General features: G+C 34.0%; 1 protein-coding gene across 1 annotated transcript in view; it reads left to right on the forward strand.

Annotated features, from left to right (window-relative positions):
• Window positions 1-13,276, forward strand: part of LOC138702778 (carbonic anhydrase-related protein 10-like) — a 1,183,548-nt gene that overhangs the window by 1,007,267 nt on the left and 163,005 nt on the right. Inside the window, exon 6 of the mRNA XM_069830077.1 lies at window positions 10,382-10,536. Within this exon, the coding sequence (XP_069686178.1) occupies window positions 10,382-10,536 (155 nt within the window). The remainder of the gene's footprint in view (window positions 1-10,381; window positions 10,537-13,276) is intronic.

The following is a 13,276-nucleotide window of genomic DNA, read 5'->3' on the forward strand; positions in this document are numbered from 1 at the left end:
TTCCAGCTACCCTCTCTGGAGATTTAAGGGCCTTTTTCGAAAAGAGCAGCAGATAGCCACCCACACAAGCGGATGAATGTTAAATTTGACAAAAACGTATCCTGTAAAGTCCTTGAATGCTGCAGTAAAGTAACTTGCAGACAGAAAGCTACACTCAACAGGGTGTACGGTTTTAAGAATTTTGAGTAATAAATTTATTTTCCCAGATTTTGATTGAAGTTCACTGCACTTTCACTACAACACATTGCACACTCAATATAAATAATTGAAGATCCATTGTGTTTCTCTGCTTACTCACTAAACTTGTAAAACAACAAAATGGTATGCATAATATACTACTGTGTATTACTAAAGTCCTTAAGCCTTTATTGGTAAAGTTTTTAGTAAGTCTGCAGGTAGAGCATTCCAGTCCCTGATAGTATGATTGACAAAAGAAAACTTTCTAGTGTTTGTTCTCTATTTTCTTTCCCTCAATTTATGTGAGTGGCCATTCCTTGAAGAGTAATTTGGCGGCTGCAACCTGTTTTTTATTTCCCTCCAGTAGGCTCACCTATGTATGTTTTGAACATTGCACATAATCGAATTCGCGTTCTGCTGTCTTGAGTGTGTCCCATTTTAATGTTGAATTATTACGACAACGCTTGAGAGCCCGTTTTTTAATGTCTTCCACTGTCTTAATATGTTCTAATCTGTAAGGTTCCCAACATGTAGGAACATATTCCATTACTGGACGAACTAGTGACTTATATGCAATCTCTTTAGATTTAGAGCCTTTTCTTAGCACCTTCATCACAAAGTATAAAGCTTTCCATGCTTTTCCCCTCTGTGTCAGTAATGTATTCCCTTCAGCCGAGATCGCTGCTAAAAGTTATTTCTAGGTATTTACATTTGTTAACTTCAGGAATGGTTTCACCCCTTAACGTATATGATGAGATTATTTTATTTCTTTTTCCTGTAAAACTGACGGCTTTGCTCTTCTGAGAATTTATTTTCATTTAGTTGGTCATTGCTCAATCGTTTATTCTATTGATGTATTTCTGAAGAAGAGTAGTATTTTTATGGCCTTTTTATTTCCTTGTTTACGATACAATCATCCGTGAATAAGCGAACGCTGGACAAGATGTCAACTGGCAGATCATTTACAAAAGCCGGGAATAGAAAGAGTCCCAGGACATTCCCATGTGGGACTTCGGAAGTAATTTTTATTGTGATCTATAATTCCTCCTCCATTCATACTCTCTGAGTGCGACAAGTTAAAAATTCCCTGATCCACTTTAGTACTCTGAAGTCAACCCCTGTTGATTGTAGTTTAACCAACAATATGTCGTGTGTGACTACATCGAATGCGCGTGAAAAGTCAATAGTCACTGCAGCTACTTTGTTCGATAGATAGCAGACTATCTACCGCCTTGTGAGTGGAAACATGAATATATTTTGTTGATCTTCTAAGAGAAAATATAAATAAACATTTCACTACTTTCAGCATTTATTTCGTGAACAGTTATGTATGTTTCACCGATCTACAAGATTGCCTATGTATTATTTCCATAACTCCTGCATTAGGTCTACCACTATGATTATAGTGAGCATGGTATAGTTAATGCTGATGTTTATTGTTGTCCTTTAGAGTATATGCTGGAAATTTTGCTGTTGTTTTAGTGTTTATTTCCTTTAAATTTACTAAACATTATTTTTATAAGGATTCAGCATTTTTATCGCACAAAACACTAGCGATTAGTTATCCATTCTTTTTCTAGGGCGCGATTCCTCAATTCTGACAACATTTGTCGGACCTTTCAAGAATTGGATAAGTAAAACGAACAGAGAACCAATTGACAAACCAGAAGATATTGAAGATCATAGCACTGACTCTGAAATTGATTTGGATTCTGATGAAGAAGGTGACATTGTCTACATTGATGATTTCGACGGTTTGAAATCCTTCATTGGAAAAGGTGGTGATACATTGTTGTTGTTTAGTCAACTGTCCGAAGACAGGTCTGAACCTCATAACGGATACCAAAAAGACACAACGTATTAAGAAACTAGGCCAGAAGATAATGGAGTGGAGTGGTCAGTTCCTTTCCCTCTGGATAAATAAACCTGTCGCAAATCTAAAAAGGTAATGGCATTCCTTTCTGGTCCTAGAGGACGATCTCGCCAAAGAGCCGTTTGTCACATTTGTGAATCAAAAAAATTACCACAGAACAGAGCTGGCATGCAACGATAGTGGAAAATACGGTTGCAAAAACCACTTCAGTAGGCTTAATATACACAATACTTGCTTGGAAGATAGGGAAGAAGGGAATGATATGGATCTACTAGAATATGAATTTGTTCTTCTGTCTTTTTTTCATTTTTCTTCTAAAGTTCTTTTCCTTTCTAGTTTTGTATTTTTCTACCAAAGTGCCTACTTATTTCTACAAATTTACACTAAGGTATACTTATGTACGAGATAATGACGTGTTCTGTTTTGTGTTTTAAACTGTTCTATGATTCAAGGATTAATGTTTTGTGTTCAAAAATGTGCATTTGAAGTTATTTGAGAATTCACCAATCCAACCTACCTTCAGTTAAGGGACTAAACTAGGGAGGAATCCATAAAAAGAAGAACCTGACGGGAGGAAGATAGTCGCCTTGCGAGCACTTGTGTGATTTAAAAGAGCTCTATCGTACGAAGGTTGAATATGTCACACTTTTTAAAATTTGCACAGATCTCATTTCATCGAACAACAATTTCATTGGCTTCTATGAAAGCAATTCGTACATGCCAAGAATCTGAACCACTTCTATTGAAATAATCAGACGGTTTATTATAAAATTTGCAGTTGCAAAATTGAGTAAGAAGCTTATTCATAAAGAATACACGTTCCTGAAACACAGATCCATGAGGAATAGTATTAAATGACAGAGATACAGTATGTGCTGCATGTAATTTGGACCGATTTGAATTATACTGTAAATTCATTCCCCTTAGCCCCATATATTTTCCTAAGCACATTATTCTCGAAGATCCTTAATCTCTGCTCCTCTCTCACAGTGATATTCGGGGAAATACCCGTTTTGGCAGCCTTCGTGGAAAAGATTGGTTTTGGGATTATCGTCTGTGCAATGATATTTCCTAAACTTTTGGGCTGTTTTTTTTTTGATACTGACTGTAAGGGAATTCGGGGGACTATGGGCACGTTAGGAATATGGGTAATATTAAGTAGCTCGTAATTCGTGTAGTGAATTATGTTTCTTCGCTAATAACGGTTACTACAAAGTGAGGATAACATAATGGTTGCTGAGGGAATCGCGCTGTGCAGTATTATATCGTACTGTTGTTAAAACAGCCCACAGCCATTTAAAACGTCAGCATTGATCTTCAAGTATATTAAACTTTCACAATACTTATTTTAGATAGAATGTTATATGCAACAGATTTCACGAAGTTTAGAAAGTAGTTTAAATCTAATACACATCTTGAATTGCCGTTTTATTGCATTACACGTTGTTTTGTGAATAGTTGACGGTAGTGCCAACTGTTGAAAGTAAATTCCAGATATCGGGGTAATATGGGCGCTAATGTTCGGGGTAATATGGGCAAGCAATTTCACTCATAAAAATGACTTCAATCTTGATGAAAGTGACCTACAAATGATTACGAGAGGGGAAGAAGTCATACCACTCAAAGGATAGTGGTGCATTGCATTTGCCCTAATGAAAATGGAGAAGCCATTACTCTTGTGACCTGCAGCAGGAAACTACTTTCCTCCAAGTATCATTATAAAAGAAGTGATAACAATAATGGAACTGAAAGAACAGCTGCCTGCTGGCAGTGAGGTGTACTTCAATAAGCAGTCAGAATATATTAACGGAGATATATTTTTCTCAGTAATCAAGAACTTGTTGCTAATTTCAACATCACTAAGCATGCATCTGCAATTTTAATAGTAGTTGGACATGATTTACGTAGTTGTAATCTCGACACTCTTAACTTCGCAGTAGAAAACGCATTATGCATGGTTTGTCTTCCTCCACTGGCTACCTGGCTTCAACCAGCAGATAGGGGTCTGTTTGGTCCTCTGAAGAAAGTTTACAACAGTGGTGCTACAGTTTCTTCAAGCAACATAGGAAAGTTGTGTTTGCTTCCATTTTCAAAGAAGCATGGAACATATGTAACAATGTAGCTCTAGCTGTAAATGTCTTTCGAGCTTCAGGCCTTTTCCCACTGGAATGAGTGTCATTCCTGATTATGCTTACATTGGCACTGCAGCAAAAGGCGATAAAAAAATAATACTCATGCAATTCCTTCCACTGATTCAAATGTCTTAGAATCGCCAATCGACATTCATCGCTGAAAAGTCACATCTGCCAAAGGCGTTCCGCAACAACCATCTGAACCTCAACCTGTGACTTCTCGAGATAGTAATCAGAAAACACCACAAAGAATCAGAGACCACGTGATCCTACCACGCCCCAAAGTGCCCTGAAACATGTTATCACCAATTCCGAAGATAGAACACACAGAATCAAGGACAGAAAGGCCCCGAGGAATTCTAGAGATCTTATATCACGTCAATCTATCATGGATGCAAATCAAAGGAGAAACAGAGCTGGTCAAGAAGGCAGAGAAGGAGTAAATAATAATTCAAAACGGCCTTCCTGTAATTCAGATGCAAAATGTTCAGTCTGTAATGGTAACTGGAGTCAGGAGGCTCATGGTGAAAACTGATTTCAGTGTGATAACTGTCAAGAGTGGTTTACGTGAGGATTGCGTAAAAGTTACTGGAAATGAATTTCTTTGTCCCAACTACTGCTGAAGAGGTTCTGATTTTTATTTAATCATTCAGTATTTTTGTTCTTTTGGTAGAAGATTGAGTTTTTTATTGTAGAATGTGAAACTATTTGATGCAGCTGATTTCGAATTAAACTTTTAGAAAAATATGTTTGTGACGTTTATAAAAGATAAGTGAAGTTTTTTTCATTGTTATCCAAGTTTAAAAAAAGAGGTAATATCAGTTTCTCTTTTCTCATTGTTCATTAATTTGTCATTTCAGAATTAAGAATGAACAAAATACTTCAAGTTAGTTTTGTGTATTGTTATTATTTTTTCATACAACAAATTGCATATAAAAGTATAATATAGTTAATACAGATGTATTTTCGAGTATTTTAAGTGACTTTTCACTTCTTTCAGTTGATTGTGATTCACATCATTAATGCCCATTTTACTCCCATACTCGGGGGAATTAGGGAGAAACACATTAACTTGTATTTTCCAGTTTTACTTGGATACGTTTCGGAGTAAGTAGTCAGGATTTGTACACACCATAGCTACTGTGTTAAGAAACATATCCCGCTGTAAAATTAATTATTAGAAAAAAAAACGAAGGGATATTGCAACCGATACTGTACTGATGTCTCCATATTTCCCCGACCTCCCCTAAGTGTCATCCAGGGCCCTACATCCATTACCACACACATTCGGGAATTTCTATTGTATGACAGTACAAAGAATATTAGTCGGAATGATGTGGGTGTCGGATATGGTGAAACCGGAGAATTCTGAGAAAAATCCGATTTGTGATTTTGTTCACTACAGGTGCCACTATAAATTGTTTAAGTGAAATATCTTACGCCTGACCGGATCTCCTACCCAGACAGTCTGACAGTAGGCCGAATCATTTAAAACACAGACAGAATCAATAATTCCCCTTCTAGTTGTCGTATTTACTTGAAATTTAGTATACTTGTTCTCGTACTAATAACATGTATCTTATGTGTGCAAATTTTAACTTCATTTTTAAAGAAGTAACTACCCCTTTTTAGGTGCAAGACAATTAATAAATTATACTTTCATTAATTGAAGCCTAATTATAGATTTAATCACGTTTCTGTTATTTTATTACATTACTCGAAAAAAAGCCATTTACAGTAATTTTCTGTAAGGATACACGATTTCATAAGCAATCCCGTATTAAGGGTGGAAAAGTTGAAAATGTAATGTACATGTTTATAATATTATTAAAATATATCTAAGCTCAATTAAGAACTTTCTTTTTCTGAGTGAATTAATTCTTTTATCTAATAGCTAACTTAAAGTCCAAATTTTTTCATTATTGTAGGGGTAAATTGTCCAAAATTTTACGAGCCATTTAATGCTAGTGGTGATATAATTTGTATGAACTTGCACACTTGTAAATTCTATTGTTTATTTATGTTAAATTATAGCACTGCATTTTTATAAATTTATAATTATTGCATGTTTACAAATTTTGTTATGAAGCTTATGACTAAGCAGAGGTATTTTAAATAATAAAGATGCATTTTGATGTTGCGTATTCGCATCTGTTAAGTGTGTCTCGGATGCACTGAGTAGCTCCATCATTGTAAATGAACACAAATTAAAATAAATAACTGTGTAAAGTTCAGAATATAAACACTATCGTGACAGCGGTTTACATTAAAAAAAAGAAACTCAAGCAAGATAAGTAATTAGTAGCTTATTTCAGTGTTCTAATTAATTATAGTTTCTCACAGCACTGTATTGCGTTTTGTTACTGGAACAATATTTTTACTTAATAGATATATTGTTACTTACGGGATGGCATTGGTATATAATTGACAATACTTAACAATAAAACACAGCTAAAGTGCTTTGTTTGGAGTGTGGCATTGTATGGGGCAGAAACATGAATATTACGATGAAGTGAAGAGAAACGACTGGAAGCATTTGAAATGTGCATATGAAGAAGATGAAGCGTGTGAAGTGAAGAAACAGAATAAGACATGAAAGAGTGGGTGAAGAAAGAATAATGCTGAAAGTGATCAAAAATGAAACTGTGATAGAAAGAGTGGATGAAGGAAGAATAATGCTGAAACTGATCAGGAAGAGGAAAATGAATTGGTTGGATCACTGGCTGAGAAGCAACTGCCTACTGAAGGCTGCACTATAAGGAATGGTAAACGGAAGAAGAATTCGGAGCAGAAGAAGATATCAGATGAGAAACGACATTAAGATAAAATTCATATATTAAAGGATCATATGCGCTGACAAAGAGGAAGGCAGAAATTAAGAATGATTGGAGAAAGCTCGAATTTCAATGAAAGATCTGCCCTTGGGCTGAACAGTATGAATGAATCGATGATTTGTTATTATTATTATTATTATTATTATTATTATTATTATATTAATTAAGTGAATATTTCTCATTAACAGTACTAGAGCGATGTAACAATATTAATATAATCATAGCAGCATTCGTGCTGCAAAAATTGTAGCTATAGACGAGCACAATATGAAGGAAATTTGACCAAAATGTAAAATTTGATTTCGCAAAATATTAAAATTAATATGAAATATGTATTTCAATGCTAAATATCTTCGTTCATAAACTATTTGGATAAAGTTTACATCATTAATGTATTTACACTATGAATCTCAAGATATAGCCTACATAGTTTTTTTCTATTTAATATACTACCAGGTAAAATACAACAAATCTGTCTGATTAAACATTTTTCTACATCATAAAATCCTTATCTGAATATTAATTTATTTTTACATTGAAAAAAAAAGAAGAAACAAAAACGAATAGTTCTTACATTCATTGGCTGGACTCAACACTGGTTACAATACAACAGAAGTAACTTTTCTATATTTTCTAGCTAAAGATTAGAGTAGGCCTACACCTTTCGTCAGTTAGGCTAATATTGTTTTTTGCAATAATAAACTCATGACGTTGTAAAAAGAGAACAAGTAGTAGACACCACTACTCATGGCTGAGACCTTTTTAATACATTAATAACTTGTATAAAAGTAGACATGACAACACTGAATAGACTTTCACTGGATTCGAAAAAATGAGCAAAGGTGGAATAGGAACCACTAATTTTGTTTTGGCTTTTCGAATATATTCACACTATGAGTTCAATCACTCAAAAGTGGAATTTAGAGATTTAACTTTCCCTTGGGAATGTCAGAATGTTGGTGCAATCGGTGTTTTGGGTGTTGCGAGTGTTTCCTGGGGAACATATGTGTATTGTCTCTCATAATGTCTGAAAAGCTCAGTTCAGTAGTAGTTATTAGATTATTAAAGGGCCTCCTCCTTGCAGAATAAGAATAATAATAGAAATAATCTTCCAGAATAAAAAAAATGTGAAGAAAATTAATATATTTTATGAAAATTTGAGTGATACATTATTAAATATGAAATAATTTTTTCGTTAATTACTTTTTAAATTATTTAATCGTGAATCGTGAGAATTCTTCTACCCATAACGCTAGCAGAAATGGCTTGGAATATGAAATTTAACATTTTATCTGTGTCTAATTATGACATTTCTACATTATCTTATAAAGGACTACGTTGGTATTTCAGCAACTTCTATGTCTATCTCCCAAAATGATGCATTTACATGACCATTATTAATTAATTCATGTATGCCTAGATCTCTTTAGCTTTAATGTATTTTATCCGAAGGAGATAATTATGTAAACTAGCAATTAATTGCTATGTCGATGGCCCAGAACCAGACTGTTCCAAGTCCATTTTACTATTTTTGTTTTCGGGAGAGTTATTTTAAGCTCTTTACATTCAAAGCTTCATGGAACAATTTGGAATAGCTTCATAGCAACCTTATGGAGAGGAATATTTGCAATTTTCTTCGATTCATATATTATGCAGAGAAGAACTGGAACACAATAAAACACAGATTTCTTATAAAAAGTTGGACAGAACAGTCTGATTCTCAGCCATCGATATTAAGAAACGTTTCCGTAACCTACGATATAGATATGATGACTCTTATGGAATTGTACTTACTCGAAATCAAAATCCAGGAGAAACTGTAAGAACCTATTTAAAAAAAAATCAGTCGTTTGTTTACATCTTAAAATAAATTAGCATCAATATATAAAATGCGGTACATACACACACACACACACACACACACACATACACATATATATATATATATATATATATATATATATATATATATACACACACACATACAGTGGAAGCTCTTAAGTTCGACAGAAAACAAATTCGTCATCCTTAGTACGACTGCTTACGTAGAAGAATTAGACATGCACCTATACAGGCACTAAGAAATGGGTTTGCCATTTGAATGGGAATTGGTTCTGTGTCTTGTAGTTATACTTTTGTTAAAAGAAAACAGAAAATTTTATTAATTAGGACGTCCATATTTAATCACTGGTTTTAAATTAATGAACTCTTCTTTTTCTATTTGAGACAGAGACTCTCCTCCTTCAACACGTTTCAGGATATTTCATTTTTTAATGTACAATATTTATTCCTTCCACTACAGGAGGCAGACTGCATTGTGCCATTTGTGAGACGAAACTGTCGAAAACCTCTGTAGTACTAGAAGCGCATATACAAGTCTCGTGGAGGGCAGGAAATGCAAGTACAGTACTGTATTCGTTGATGGATAACCAATAAGAATTTGTATTCATTTCACCTGCCACACCCACTACCCTTATTGGACTGAACTTTTAATTGTGTTCAGTCGAACTTAGGAAAGTCCACTGTGTGTGTGTGTCTATATTATATAATAAATTGTCGTCGATGAGCTGTAGAGTATGTCCATGTTAATGAAGAATATTTTGAGCACCTCTTGCATTGTAGTAATGCAGATTATTTTTTAATCTCATTATTTTGTTAACAATAGCTATTTATTTGTTTCGTGCATGCGTACTGTATACTCGGGTCACTTTTGTCTCTATGCGAGTGCATGATATAGCCTCTATTTTACTCTATCGCTTGCCAGGAGCGAGCGGGAGTATGGGAACTACGTGAATATTGTAAAAATCTCACTATATATCACTCCCGATTGTAGGCTGTTGAGTCATAGTTATTGCGTATAGGAAACATGAGTAAAATTACGTCAGGAGAAAAGTGCTATAGACGCAAGGACGGCGTGTAAAAAAAAAATTCTCTATAAAAGAACACTCGAATAAAAATATATAATATATACTATGATATTTATATATAATATAATTATTATATCCGAACATGACAGTCGATTTTTGATTTTTGCAACATCACGACACATTTTATATATTTAATATTTATGTTTTAATTAAAATTGTTAAGAAATAATTTCTGAAACTTAAAGTGTGTTGTATATTTAAGATTTTATAATGTGTTCCATGCTCATTGGGTGAACGGATGGATGAAAATTAGATTATGGTCTGTAAGAGAAAGAATGAGGGAACAGAAAGGAAGTACGTGTAAATGGATGTATTATATACTCGAATTATGTAATAACGTGTTTATTGATCTATTTATTTATTATTTATTGATTTATGCGAGTGAATGAGTGAATAAATGTATGGTTACGCCTGAGTATGATGTGTCTTGTGTTGCAGCGCAATACACACCGATCCGTCATCTGTCGCTCCACAGCCTGCTGCCCGAGACGCATCAGTACATGACGTACGAGGGATCCACTACGCACCCGGGCTGCTGGGAGACCACGGTCTGGATTATCCTCAATAGGCCCATCTATATCACCAAGCAGGAGGTAAGAAAAACTGCGTGCCCAGCTTCCTACCAAAGAGGTCAATGAAAATATTAATAATAATAATAATAATAATAATAATAATAATAATAATAATAATAATAATAATAATATAATAATAATAACGATAATAATAATAATAATCTCTATCTAAAACTGGTTTAACAATGTGTACTCATTTTCCTGCCCAATACTATAGTTTTGAAAATTAATTTTAAACATTCTCTCCAATCTTCTCTGTTAACTCACTGTCCTACCTCCAATCTTCTTTCCCCCATTGTTGTTTTAATTCCAGTAATCAATGTAGTATTATGTCTCCCTATCTTCAACCTCTCGGGCGGCAACCATTCCAACACTTTGTTTGGTAATCGTTCTTCACTAATCCATTTTACATGGCCGTACCATTGCAATTGCTTATGTTGTACATAATCGAGTATTGAATTTTTTACTCCCGTTTTAGATTTTATTATGTTGTTTCTAATTTTGTGTCTTTTTGATGTTAAAGCTGATCTTCCCCAAAAGTTCATTTCCATAGCTAATAATTTAGAAATTGTTTGATGTTTCAGCTACCACGTTTCTGTTTCATATGTTGCTATGCTTCTTACTATAGCTCTAAAATTTGTGATTTAATTTCTTTGGTAATACTTCTGTCCCAGAGAATGGTATTTAAGGTTGATATTGCTGATTTTCCCATTGTTTTTCTTCTTTTAATCTTCATGATTTTGTTTCCCATCTTTGGCAGTTTTTACTCCAAGATATTTATAATTTATGCAATTTTTAAATATTCCCATATCTTCTTCTAATATCGAGTCTTGAGTTTGATCTTCTATTGTAATATAATTGGATTTGTCCATGTTAACAGTTCAACCCCATTTTGTATATTCTTTCAAAAGTTTTCTTGCCATATATTCCAGGTCTTCAACTTCCTGTGCAAGTATTAACTGGTCGTCCGCAAAGTGTAATGGGTATATACAGTACAGAAGTATCTTCTCCTTTGCTTAGACCTATACCTTTACATTTCATTCTCTAAAGTTCTAATGTTTTTGTTATGAAAATTTTAAATAATGTAGGAGATAAAGAACATTCTTTTCGAAGATCTTTGGTAACTTGGATCCATGTGGCAAATGTCTTCCTATTTTAATTTTTAATATGGAATCGTAATATAAGTTTTGAATTGTATTTATGAGAGCATGTTGATAATAATAATAATAATAATAATAATAATAATAATAATAATAATAATAAAGGTGAAAGAAACAACTGTAATAACTATAGGGGAATAAGTATTCTAAATACGTGTTATAAACTATATGCAACAATATTAAAGAACCGATTGAAGATAATAATGGAGAATATTAACTCGGAAGCTCAAAATGGGTTTCGTGAAGGAAGAGCTTGTGTAGATGGGATATTTAGTATAAACCAAATAATAGAAAAACATAGTGAATATAACATACCAACATATATGGCATTCATAGACTACCAAAAAGCCTTTGATAAGGTTAATAGAAATAAATTATGGCGTATTTTAGAACAAAAAGGTATACCGAAACATTTAATAACAATAATAAGGAGTTTATATGTAGACAACAAAATAGTGATAGAAACAAGAACAAAGAACGAGGATAAAATAGCAACAATTAACAAAGGAGTGAGACAGGGTTGTCCTCTCGCACCACTGCTTTTTAATATGTATATTGACAATGTCATAGAAGAATGGCAGATACATTTAGAGACACATTTTAAAATTAAGAATAGGTTTTTAGACACAATTTTATTTGCAGATGACCAAGTTCTAATCTGTAGCTCAGAGAATAATTTACAAAAAGCCATATACCAATTAAATAATGTAAGTAAAAAGTACGCATTAAACATCTCCACAGCCAAAACAAAAGTACTAGCATTTCAAGGGTCCAATAAATCAGGGCTAAAATCATTTTAGAAGGAAAAATGATAGAACAAGTAAACAATTTTAATTATTTAGGCTGCAGTGTATCATACGTTAAAAATGATGATGTAATAAAAAAGATTAATAAGTTTAACTATATATGTGGAACAATAAAAAAACCTCAAACAAACTAGGAAAGAAACTAAATTAAAATTTTATAAAGTAATGGCAGTGTCCATGTTCCTATATGGCTCGGAATGTTGGACATTAAGAAAAAGTGGAAAGAAAATAGAGGCCGCCGAAATGCGAGTCATAAGGAGTATAGCTGGCTACACTTTGTTAGACAAAAGCAAAAATTATGACATAGGAAAGGAATAATAATAATAATAATAATAATAATAATAATAATAATAATAATAAAGCCGTAAATCCCCAGTAGGGCAAGGCCTCCTGCTTGGGCAGGGGTGGCTCAAGTCTTGACCATCAGGAGAGCCGACCTGATGGTCTATTCCTAGTTCTTTGTCCACAATTTCGCTAGCACTGGTTGTTGCTCCCACTCAAAGTTGGTTGACTGCGTCCTTACACCGTGTTCTTTGGCGTCCTATTCTGGTCCACAGTCCTCCTAGCTGCAACTGGAACTCGTCCCCCCATCTGGTCCTCGGTCGTCCACGGTTTCTCCAGCCAATTCTTGGATCCCACAGTGTCGCCGTGTGTGCCCATCTGGTAGGTTGCATTCGTATCACGTGTCCTCCCCAGCGCCATTTCATCCTCTACGCCGCTTCGTCGCCATACTTCTTCGTTTCTGATTCCGTCTTTCAGGCTTATTCCGAGAATTTTCCTTTACATTCTTCTTTG

The sequence above is a fragment of the Periplaneta americana genome, chromosome 7, assembly GCF_040183065.1.
Source record: "Periplaneta americana isolate PAMFEO1 chromosome 7, P.americana_PAMFEO1_priV1, whole genome shotgun sequence".
Lineage (NCBI taxonomy): Eukaryota > Metazoa > Arthropoda > Insecta > Blattodea > Blattidae > Periplaneta > Periplaneta americana.